At 44.8% G+C, this 12,800-nt stretch overlaps 1 protein-coding gene across 1 annotated transcript in view; it reads right to left on the bottom strand.

Moving 5' to 3' along the window:
- lrpprc (leucine-rich pentatricopeptide repeat containing) overlaps positions 1–12,800 on the bottom strand; it is a 92,526-nt gene that overhangs the window by 45,179 nt on the left and 34,547 nt on the right. The window contains exons 23-24 of the mRNA XM_056291592.1: positions 12,314–12,521; positions 4,458–4,582 (exon numbers count right to left, since the gene is read on the bottom strand). Coding sequence (XP_056147567.1) covers positions 4,458–4,582; positions 12,314–12,521 — 333 coding nt within the window. The remainder of the gene's footprint in view (positions 1–4,457; positions 4,583–12,313; positions 12,522–12,800) is intronic.

The following is a 12,800-nucleotide window of genomic DNA, read 5'->3' as shown; positions in this document are numbered from 1 at the left end:
TTAAATCTTTAGCTTTAGCAAGCAATATATAATCAATATATAATACACATCCATTTGAAGCCACAGACACCCCCCCCCCTTCTCCCCAATTGTATCCGGCCAATTACCCCGCTCTTCCGAGCCGTCCGGTCGCAGCTCCACCCCCTCTGCCGATCAAGGGAGGGCTGCAGACTACCACATGCCTCCTCCGATACATGTGGAGTCGCCAGACGCTTCTTTTCACCTGACAGTGAGGAGTTTCGCCAGGGGGGTGTAGTGCGTGGGAGGATCACGCTACTCCCCCCAGTTCCCCCTTCCCCCTGAACAGGCGCCCCGACCGACCAGAGGAGGCGCTAGTGCAGCAATCAGGACATACACCCACATCAGGCTTCCCACCCGCAGACACGGCCAATTGTGTCCGTAGGGACGCCTGACCAAGCCGGAGGTAACACGGGGATTTGATCCGGCGATCCCTGTATTGGTAGGCAACAGAATAGACCGTTACAGTACCTGGACGCCCGAAGCCACAGATTTTTAAAACTGCACTTACCCAGCATACTGTTGACAACATAGCTCAGTAACTAATATGAAAGCTAGACAGTAGAGTCACATGTTAGCATACTGAGACAACCTGTTGCATGCACACAGCAGAAACTACAAAAACCGCAGCAACGCTTCAACTCACTTTTTAATGCAATTGGTTAATCAATCTCTGACGAAACTTTTACAAAATCATAATTTCCAATAACTTTTGCATGGCCTGGAAATTGATTTTTTTTTTTATTCACAGACTTTTCCAGGTTTTTCATGACCGCATGAACCCTGTGCTGTGTGCTCCTTTGGCTTATGTCACAGGTCTGTCTGTTTTCATGCTATCGCTGACCTCTTATGATATTCCAGCAGAAAAGCTAACACGGCAACAGTGAAATAGCTCCATTGTGCAGCCATTCATGCCAAGTCACAGGTTAAGGGTTTAGCTATACATGCACCACTTCTGTTACTGAAATCACTCAAAGTGCTAAATGTGGTAATCGTTTCTTTGACGTAGTGCTGAAGCAATTAACTGATTAGTCAATGGACGGTTAACTGATTAGAACACTGACAATTGCATAATCATTTAAGTAATTTATCAAGTTAAAATCCAATTCACGTCACTTCATAATTAATACTTTAGAGATTTATGGTGCCTGGTCTGATTAAGTAAACAGTTTTAAGACTTTACACTGGGCTCTGAGAACTTGTGATGGGCATCTGTCATTACTTTTGGCATGTAAATGATCAATTGATTAAGAAGGAAGAAAACAATCCATAAATTTACTGACAATGAAAATGGCCATTAGTCTCTAATTTGAAGCCTCTATGGTGCAGAGCAGGTGGGGAACGAGGCAACAGCAACACTTGCATCTGTATTTCTTCGTTAAACATTAATACATCATATTTCCTGTTCTACGATCTGTTTCATTTTAACTGGAGACACTATAATAGACAAGCGTAAATGTACTCTGTTCAAATTTTGTCCAGCCATCTGTATGCGCCTAGCCAAAATAGCAGAATATTTGCTATAATAGATTAGAAGGTGTGGCTTTTGTTAAAGTAGCTCTTCCTCTGTCAGGTCTTGACAGCCTGTTGCAGACTACAAAGCAAGCATGATGTCCTTTTGCTTCAAATGAATATGTGGTAATTTTTGATTTCAGAATCCTTACCAAATGTGGTTATTCAGTTCTCTGCTGATGCTCTAAATATCTGGAGGAGATCTGTCAAGGCGGTGTGAAGCCACTGAAAACAATGACTTGTGGTGCTTCTGGTGCAGTCTGCCTTTATTCTACAATAGCCACAGCATGGTAGACTGGTATATATATATATATGCAATTTTTGTATTTTTAGGCCACAGCACAAAATTCAGGAGTGCCCCAACTAGGAAACTTTTTAAAACAGCCAGCTCAAGTAACACACCATGCATTCAACATAATGAGTGAGAGTGTGTGTCACCCGTGTCACCCCTCTCAAACAGCAGGAGGGGGAAGAAGGGGAAAAAAAAAAAGAAAGACTCATTTATGTTAATTCAGGATAAACTGTCTAGGTGCTTGCCTCAGTCAATCAGTCTCAAATGCCATTTTGATTTTTTTTGCAGAGTGCAATGACTGACTGGGAGGAGGATGGTTGTCACCTGTTGGGAAGGGCTGGAGTGGAAGGTGGGAGGGCAGACTGGATGGGAGAAGGGATGGAAGGGGGAGAGAAGCGTGGAGGAGGTGGAGAGGTGCTCGACAGCAAGGTTTTGAACTCTTCGCGTTCCAGAGCCACTCGCCCTGCCGCATGTTGAACTTAACCCTTTTACCGCCACGCTGTTGGCTTTACAGTGGCGCGTTATAAACATGACCACCTGATGTGCTTCAGCACGACCCTGGCCTGCCCCTCTCTCATGCTGTTGCCCTCTTACAAACTCCTGGCACAGTGGCTACTTGATATGTGCATGCTTAACATAAATACTGCACAAGACCTTCATTCTCTTTGCCAAAAATGTGGAGGGCACGTGACCGCCAGGGCACTTAGGGCTCCATACAGTCCTTCAAGTTGAATGAGTCCAGCTGGTATCGGTGGTAGTGGTATTGAAGACAGCCCATTATGTTCATGCTTTAGATCTTAGAACAACTGTTTGCAACCGTAAAAATTTACCGTCTTGACAAAATCGGCTCTAGGCGGTTACTTTTTTGTGTCGCGTTGGAATTTAACATGCAAGAAGCATATGCTCTGGATGTGAAATTTGATTTCAACATCTTTATGAACATTATTCAGACTCGGGAAGCAGGAGCAGTGGCGATGCAGCAGTACCCTGTATTGATCTGGGTTGGTGGGGTGAAATTATTTTCATGATAAACAGTCAAATTAATATGTGAAATAATAAAGACATTATTTCATTTAAACATTATGCGATAATTCATAACTTAATTTTGATGTGTGCATAATAAAACATGTGGCCCTTTGCTATGACTTGAAGCTTTGTCCATATCATAACCACACACTTCAGTGTTTGGTAGTGAAGGTAGCAGTAGCAGATGGCTCAAAAGAGCTTCTTCTGTTGCTTTTACTTTTTAAGTCGAGGCCACGATTACTACTAGCCTGTAATTAATCAGCTCTACATGCATTTTAAGTTGTCCCCCCCCCTCTTTTTCTCCCCAATTGTATCTGGCCAATTACACCCACTCTTTCGAGCCATCCCGGTCGCTGCTCCAACCCCTCTGCCAATCCGGAGAGGGCTGCAGACTACCACATGCCTCCTCCGATACATGTGGAGTTGCCAGCCGCTTGTTTTCACCTGATAGTGAGGAGTTTCCCCAGGGGGACGTAGCGCATGGGAAGATCACGCTATCCCCCAGCCCCCCCGAACAGGTGCCCTGATGGACCAGAGGAGGCGCTAGTGCAGCAACCAGGACACATACCCGCATCCAGCTTCCCACCTGCAGGGATGCCCGGCCAAGCTAACCCGACCAAGCTGGAGGCAACATGGGGATTCGAACCACCGATCCCCATGTTGGTAGACAACGGAATACACTGTTACACTACCTGGGACGCTCACGCACTGTACGTTTTTAGCATTTGTTGGATCTACAGTATGTGATGGGGTGCCATCAGACCATACCTCACTGATAAAACCATAGCTGTTGCTAATACAGACTTCCGGCTACCTTCGAGGCTAAAAGAAGATTCGTGATACCAGAGACAAACATTTCTTCTGACAATATTCAAGTCCTTCTCCCCATTCTATCATTATTGCCACTGACCATTGTTAATCTGCATCACTGACCAAAGCCAGACCATCAACTAGCGTATGTTAGCAGCTGTCAACACAAGGCTAGCTTGCTGTGACCAAGAAACTGAAGACCCAGTGCGAGCAACTGTAAAAAGATGAAGGATAGGCAGCAATACACAGGTGTACGAAATGCCGAAGCATTACCTTTAGATGTAGCACGTTTACACACAGAAACTGATTTCAAGTAACGACGGCCACATTCTGACCAATACACATCTGTAGAAAAGGTCTATGATTTAAAGTAAATTGATTACTCATGAACATTGTTAAAAAGCTAATAGGTAAAATACTAGTTCTGCTGTTGTACTGTTTCTTTTAGCACATACCAATGACTTCTCATTAGTTTTGTTTTTTTTCTGTCTTCCAACATGCACACACGCCACGGATATACACCAGATACATTTGTAAAATTAACAGAAAACATGAATGAATGAAAGAATGAATGACAGTAAAATGAAAGAGTAGCGCGTTTAAAAACAAGACAGTAGAAAGAAGAATGGGTGGATGGATAGAAGAGAAACGGATCGATAACGCGATGAATGGATGAATCGATAAGAAGACAGAAAAAAGGAACCGTGAGAAGACAGGAAGCAATTCAATGAGGAAACAGGGAAGGATGAATAGATGGTTGGGAGGATGGATGGTGGGACAGACAAGACAGAAGCCTAACCTTTCTGCAACAGTTCCGTTTCTCCCTTTTCCACGAGCGCGACAATGATGTCATGGATTCGAGGCATGTGGCGGTAGCTTTTCTGACAATCCATGGCCGCTTCAAGAGCACCGGACAGGTCGTTGCTGCACACACAATCAAACAAAATGAGAGAGCGTTAGGTGTCAGGTCTGTGACATGTACTGGAATTGTGTGGGTAGAGAATAGAGGACGTGTTGTGGGGCATTAACCCCATGACCTCCCATTCAAGCACCTTGACCCGCCCGAACAGTACGAGTCTTTCAATTCGTGACAGCATGACTGCAGCTATGATGAAGCCTTTGACCCCTCACACGTCGCACACACAAACACACACATGCGTGCAACACCTGCCTGCCGGGGGCTAATGACTCTTTGGACAGGCTTTTAGTGCTGAAGCCTGATAATGGACACAAGGGCTCATCTGATCTTTACCCTCTCCCATCTTCTGCGTCTTCTTTCTTCCTGGCCACCTCTTATTTTGTCCTCTCCACCTCCCACCCCTTTACTCCTTTATACCCTCCGCTCCTTTTTTTCTTACAGTCCTTTCAACTCTCCTCCCTCACATTTTCTTCATCACTACCTTTTCTCTTCTCTCCCTGTCCGCTTAACCCCATTTCCCTCTCCTCATATGCGACACCGTGCTGTCAGCCAGTGCTCCCCTCCAGCCCCCCCCCAAGCTGAGCAATTTAGCCAAAATATGGCAACAAAATTAGATCCTCCCCCCCTCAACGTTTTCCTCTCTTTCTCTCTCGCTCTCTCTCTCTCTCTCTCTCTCTCTCTCTCTCTCCAATCCATCCTCCTCTCCCCTCTGCCCATCCCTCCCTCCCCAACAAACAAACAAAGACCAGATAGGGAGGATGAGTGCATCTGACGGAGTGATAAAGAGTGGGAGAGATAGACAATGAAAAGCATGGGAGGGAGAAAATTAAAAAAAAAATAGGTGAGAGAAGGAGAAACCACTTCAATCTGTTCTATTGTGACAGTGCTGCCATCAATCTGCTGATTGGGTAATTACCATGTCACTCACACGGAGGTCAAAGCAGATAGGGCAATAGTGGGGGAGGAAGAGGGCAGAGTGTGTGTGTGAGAGAGAGAGGGAATACAAGAGAGAGAAAGAGAGTAATAGAAAGACAGGAATCACAGGTGTCATTTCTAAAGTGATTTCTGCTCTTAACAATTAGATTGGCAGTTGAGAGAAATATGCCTGCTCCCCACCCCCTCCCATAAAGACAGAGCATTCCAGAAACAACAAAAAAGAAAAAAGTATGTGACCTTGGCATGGCTACAGTGACGCAGGGACAGAGAAGCAGAAGAATGGAGTGAGAAGGGATACAGGGAGTGATAAGAGGGGAAGCTAAATGGGGTCTGCTAATTGAAATGAAGAGGGACAATATTAGTCAGCAGTGCCGGTCAAGAGGCTGTTCAACTGCACAACAGTCTGATTGGACGAGAGAGAGAGAGAGAGAGACAGAGAGAGAGAGAGAGAGAGAGAGCGAGAGAGAGAGAGAGAGCGAAAGCTAGAGAGAGAGACTTTTAAAATAAGTCTTTATTTAACAAAAATTATTTAACAAAAACAGACTTTACATCTTTTCAAAATATGTACAATATGAACAAAAATCCCTCCTTAACATTAACCTGTTCAATAAAGACTTCGTTTTCCATCACAGAACCGATTTACATATCAATTGAGAGCGAGAGAGATAGAGAAAAAGAGAGAGAGTGAGCAAATATGAGACCAGGCGAGACAGCCAAATGAGAAACGAGTATGTGTGTGTGTGTGTGTGTGTGTGTGTGTGTGTGTGTGTATATATATATACGTAGCACAAAAAGTAAGGAAATTTGTGTTTGGTAAATTATTTCTTTGTTGTAACAATGCTTCTTGGCAATAAATCTTATACCGTTGGAAAGTCTGTTTAGTTCCCTTTTAAATGGTGCCACATTTGTAAGGAACATGCATTTGTGGGATGAGCAGCAGAGCTGAGTATGTGGGTTGCGCCCATGAAAAATTTGCCAAATCTTCTCTGCCAATGCCAAACAGCTTATTTTGCTGTTGCTATTGACTCTTGTTTTGAGCGTCTGGTACCCCAGGTGCTGACAATCAGGTGCCTGATATAAGATTTATTGCCAAGAAGCATTGCTACAACAAATGTGTGTGTGTGTGTGTGTGTGTGTGTGTGTGTGTGTGTGTGTGTGTCTGTGTGTAGGTATGTGTGTGTGTGTGTGTGTATATATATATATATACTATACACACACACACACACACACACATATATATACATACATATATATACACATATATATATTATATATATAGTATATATATATATATAATCCAGTGATTCAAGTAAATTCTTTATGAGACAGTACAAGCCTGTTTCATACCATGAGCAATCAGAATATGGATGACTGCTTATGGCATGAAACAGGCTATATATATAGGCCTATGATGGCCTGGCGGCCTGTCCAGGGTTTCTCCCCGCCTGCTGCCCAATGACTGCTGAGATAGGCTCCAGCATCCCCGCGACCCTGAGAGAGCAGGATAAGCAGGTCGGATAATGGATGGAGATATATATGTGTGTGTGTGTGTGTGTGTGTGTGTGTGTGTGTGTGCGTGCGTGCGTGCGTGCGTGCGTGCGTGCGTGCGTGCGTGCGTGCGTGTGTGTGTTTGTGTGTGTGTGTGTGTGTATAGGCCCTGTGACTCCAGCATCCATGCGACCCCGAGAGAGCAGGATAAGCGGTATGGATAATGGATGGATGGAGATATATATATATATATATATATACACACACATATATATATATATACATATACATACATACACACACACACACACGCACACTTTTCTTATTATTTGGTGATGATGAGAAAATATGCACCCACCATTACTGTAACCTGGCTGACATACACAATTATCTACAACGCTGTCATGCATACAAGTGACAACACTGGAGCCATACCAACACAGTATTTCTACTGTAGAAAAAGTCCAGTGTGGTTGATGAGTTTTAACAGTCATTCCACGAGTCCATTTCAAACACTAACATCTGTACCCTTCGCCTCATTCATCAATCCCGCCCTCTCCCTCACACCCATCCCATCGTTTCTATCCTGAGTTTTCTTAAAAAAGGAAGACTTAAAAAAATGGGCGTAGCGTTGCAATTAAACCCCCTTCTTTCCTCCTCTTGTCCCGTTGATCTACCCCAAATAGGGAGCCAAGGCAGGATGTCGAAAGACAGATAATTTCCCCAAGGTACAATTTAACTGTCATCTTGCGTTGCCATTTTACGTCGTGCGCAGCCCTGTTAATGTCCCTAACTTTGCATGTCAGCCACTTTCCAGCCAATTAAGTCCTGAAAAAACAACGAGCTCCTTGCATGGTGGAAACCTCAAGGATTATACAAGGAGCCTCATTTTTCCTCCTCACACTTTCACTCTCCATTGTTCCAGATACATCAATGGACCAGCCGTCAAGCCACGATCCTCAGGTTTGGGAAGGCCAAGGTGTGCGTGTGTGTCCACATGCAAATAACACTGTGGTTGTGACACCGCAAGCTGGAGTCCAAGAACGACACTGCACACACAGTACTGAGAAGGGTGTGCATGCATTTGTGCAAGTGTGGCAGCAACGTTACACAACCAGATGAGGACTGAATGGAACAGGGCATTGTTGGAGACATTTATCTTCGTGTTTTGTTTTTGTACACGCCTCTCTTTCTCAGAAGTCAGCTTTTCCATTTGAACATATCCTAGCTCACTCGCTTCTCTCCTCCACACATTTGGCTCGTCCTTCAGCCTTTCTCCTCTCATCTTCCTTTTGGCCCCCTCTATTTTCTCCCCATTATCTGTCCTCCTCCTGCTTTAGTTGATCCATTTGTTCTTTTACTGCTACCCTCCATTTCCTCTCGGTGGAAGTGAGCGGTGCTCTTCTGTTAAACCCTGCGGCTGTCCTCCCTAATTTTGGTCCCCACTTAAACTCATTGTACACAGAGCGTAACTCGGTAAAAAAAAAAAAAAGGAAAAAAAAAAAGAGTGGGAGTGAATCATGTATTCTTCTCCATCTGAGACACTCATCTTCTGTCAGCTCACTCCCTCACTCCTCCTCTTCTGTCTATCTCCAGTGTCTCCCCAGCCCTCCTATCTTACATCTCCTGCCAGCTTCCCTTTTGTTGGACTCATTAGCATCTGCCGTCGCTAATCACCCCTACAGAGATACAGCAAGGCGAGCTAGCTGCCGGCTAGCGGAGCAGTTTAGCTCGCACAAAGCTGAGCGGATGGGCGCGGAGGCTAGCGGGGAGGCACATGTGATGGACTGTCAAGGGCTAATCTGCCAGAGAAGTGTTCATTAAGTCATTAGTGCTGACGCGGAGATGAGACAGGCGCAGGCGGGAGTGACACCAGCTTTGTCCTCTTTTATTGCTGGGCGGAGGGAGAGAAAAGAGACAGGATAAAGAGCAGAGGAGCAGGGAAATGGATTTAACGCGAGTGCTAAGAGTGCGTCGTGGCATGACTTGAACCTTATCAGAGGCCTTGCAACTTAAGGTCTTTTCTACGCACTGTGATTGACCGTTGCTGGCCAGGAGTACGCACTAAATTCACTTTATAATCTTAGCAGGGTTCCCGCTCTTTGTAGGCTGCCCTTTTCCACAACTTTTCAAAGCCGTTTTTCATGACTTTTGATTGGGTATACACGGCAGCCTCAAAACAGGGGTTGTAGTGAGGTGGAAGCCTCACTACAACCCCTAGGGATAGATTAAAGCAGTGGTTCTCAACCTTTTTGGGGTCCTGGACCCCCTGCGTATTTTTGATCTACCCTGAGGACCCCTCCACCTGATCTTGCGGGAGGGGGGTTGCAATTTGATAGAAACAGTAGAAACTGCATTTTAAATTGCATTATAGCATTTATTCACTCTTTGGGGCAAAAATAAGAGCTTTCAGTTGTAACTTAGATATAGTTAACAATACAGAATTCTTATGCTGTAACTTTCAGATATATGTAACAAAACAGAATATGTATTCAGTAACTTTCAGATATATGTAACAACAGAATTTTTATGCAGTAACTTTTAACAATGCAAACGGGAGCGAGATCTCTTATTAAAATACAATAAATTACACTTGTGAAACAGATGTAATTAGAGAAAAAAGTCTTGTTACCCTTTATAGTTTAGGTAGATAAAGGTCTCAGTCACATTTGAGTAAAATAATCCTATTTCTATAAATGTCATAGGATCTTTTTTTTAAAGATATTTTATTTTCACGGACCCCTTGCAATTACACCACGGACCACTAGGGGTCCGCGGACTCCCGGTTGAGAAACACTGGATTAAAGGACTGATGACTGACTCACACACACACACGCACACACACACGCACACGCACACACACACGAAAACCATTCCTTTAACAATTATTTGATTACTATCAATTATTTAATTATTTATTATTTAAATATCTCCATTAATAAAACTATATTTCTCACTGAGTTCGGAGGACACTAAACTTGGGGAAAATGTTCACGTGGATGCATTGTTGTGATGTTTCACACAACTGCAAACAAAACACCCACTGAATGGGCATTTTGAATGAAAAGTTTTTAAATGGAATATTTAACTTCTAGTTGGTCACTGAACATAGCTGTGCAATCTCAGCCATGAAAATTGGGGTCAAAAATATGGAAAAAATTACACTAAGATTAAGCCATCTCAGCGGGTAATTATACGATTTTATAACCTAACTTTGTAATTTTCCAAGATCTCAAAAAAATCTACAGAACTTTTGATCGAATTTATAATTTTCAAGGTGTTGTCCATGTAAGAAAAGCTAGTCTTTCTTTTTCCTGGATGCGAGCTTAGCTGATTTACTCTTCTTTTTTTGTGTGGATTTTCCCCCCCTCTTTTTTTCCCCACAATTGTACCTGTAGAATTACCCCACCATTCCGAGCTGTCCCGGTTGCTGCTCCAACCCCTCTGCTGATCCGGGGAGGGCTGCAGACTACCGCATGCCTCCTCCAATACATGTGGAGTCGCCAGCCGCTTCTTTTCACCTGACAGTGAGGAGTTTCACCAGGGGGACGTAGCGCGTGGGAGGATCACGCTATTCCCCCGCAGTTCCCCCTCCCCCCTGATCAGGCGCCCCGACCGACCAGAGGAGGTGCTAGTGTAGCGACCAAGACACATACCCACATCCGGCTTCCCACCCGCAGACACGGAAGTAACACGAGGATTCGAACCGGCGATCCCTGTGTTGGCAGGCAACGGAATAGACCACCACGCCACCTGGACGCCCAGCTGCATACATCCTTTTATGTCTTTTATGTATATTGTCTAACAAACCCGTTTGTAGAATTTTCCTCTAATTTTCCAACCCGGCTTTCCCAATGAGGTTAGTTGAAGAGCCCAACTGGCACCAGACTAGACCACCTCCAAACACAACGAAACATTTACACATGGTGTTGGAATTTTCTGACATATCGCAAATTCAAATATTTCCCTGTGAGGTTTTCATTGGCAAATTATGTGAGAAGGCTTGTTAACTGGTGTTCACGAGTGTGACACAAAAGCATCATTTGGATAGTGTACACTTGGCATTTGTATGGCAGGCTTGATTTGCGTGTGTGTGTGTGTGTGTGTCTTTTAACTGCTGCTGATGACCCAGGAGAAAATTAGCTTGCTAATCTCACTGAAGCAGCGATTAACAAGTGAACCTGCTAGCTCTGTTTATGCCAGCGACCTGACTTACAGCAAAACAGACATCGGCGGGGGAGCCTTGGCGCGTGTGTGTGTGTGTGTGTGTGTGTGTGTGTGTGTGTGTGTACACAAGCTCCGTGTGCAAAGGTGTGAACTTGGAATGTTTCTCCCACAGCATGTGCGGTTTAGGTAAACAAGAGTGTTTGTGTGCACACACTGGGGGGCCTCTAACGACGCACTGCGTGGCTGCAGCAAATCCCACAATTAGTGCTTTGTACATAATTAACATGCTAATGAGTTGATCTACTTAAAAGCTGCTCTGACAAATAGAGCACGCACGCATGCCCCCGCGCGCGCACACACACACACACAGACTCTCTCACACACACACACACACACACACACACACACACACACACACACACACACACACACACACACACAGCTGAATAAAGGGAGAGAGGCGGGGCAGCACAAGTGACCTAGCGGCCAGTGCTGTGTGAAGTTAATTTGCATATTGGCGTTTTAGTAAGGAAGCACTGATGGCCATTTGTGACCAAAAGAGCCAAGCACAGGCGCAAACATAAACACATATATATACACACACACACACACACACACACACAAACACACACACACACACACACACACACACAAGTGAACTATGAAATGGAAGAGTTCGTGGGACCGGGTTCGGGCATGGGAGGAGTAGCAGCTGGCTGATCCTCAAACAAAAAAACAAAGCCCGGCTGTGACATTGAACACACACACAGGGCAATTTTCATATCCTCTCTCTGTCTGAATTGCTGACCCAGAACGTAACCCCAGCTATGATCATGGGGGAATGAGTGACTCATCGACAGACACACACACACACACATACAGTTGACAACTGAATTTGACTTATAAAAAAAACTCCATCGACGCAGAGCTTATAAAGACTGAACATCGTGAGTTCATCAATATGATTTAAGTCTCCTCGTGTACACACATCTCTGTGCACCTTGACTTGTGTGTGTGGGGTTTGCACCCCGTCTTTCCAATAAAAGAGTGTGTGTGTGTGTGTGTTTATATATGTGTGAGCAGAAGCTGTTCTACCTTCTCGTACACAGCAAGCGCCATACACGTATGAACTTAATTCTCTGTACCTGGAAAGGTAGGCGGTGACCAGCGGCGAGCAGAGATTGGCAGAGGGCTTGGCCAATCCCAGCGTGAAGAGGGTGTCCCCGAGCTGACGGATAGCGGTGATGTCGCCTTTCAAAGCCAAAATGTTGAGCGTGTGGAAGATCAGAATGGTGTTTGTGTCATTCACCACCACGTCTTTCTCTTTCATCTCCTTAAGTAAGTCCACTGCCTCTGTGATATGGGGGGGGGGGGTGAGAAAAGGGTGAGAAATATGTAGTTAGGAGTGGAACACCTCAACATCAAATCCAGACCTCTTTCAACACAGCTGCCACCCAATGTGACAGGAGAGTAGGATTCAGGGAAATCCAGAAAGTGTGGCCCTTTGGCATGTCTACTTCCTCTGTGATTAGCCAATGAGGTGAGGGGGGATGGCGGGACCGTGACAGAGGGGGAAGCCATGGGGCAAATTCAACCAACAGGTAAGAGAAGCAGAGAGAATGAAAGGGAGAG

The sequence above is a fragment of the Lampris incognitus genome, chromosome 13 (assembly GCF_029633865.1).
Source record: "Lampris incognitus isolate fLamInc1 chromosome 13, fLamInc1.hap2, whole genome shotgun sequence".
Taxonomy (NCBI): Eukaryota; Metazoa; Chordata; class Actinopteri; order Lampriformes; family Lampridae; genus Lampris; species Lampris incognitus.
This window is presented reverse-complemented; position numbering and strand designations above follow the sequence as displayed.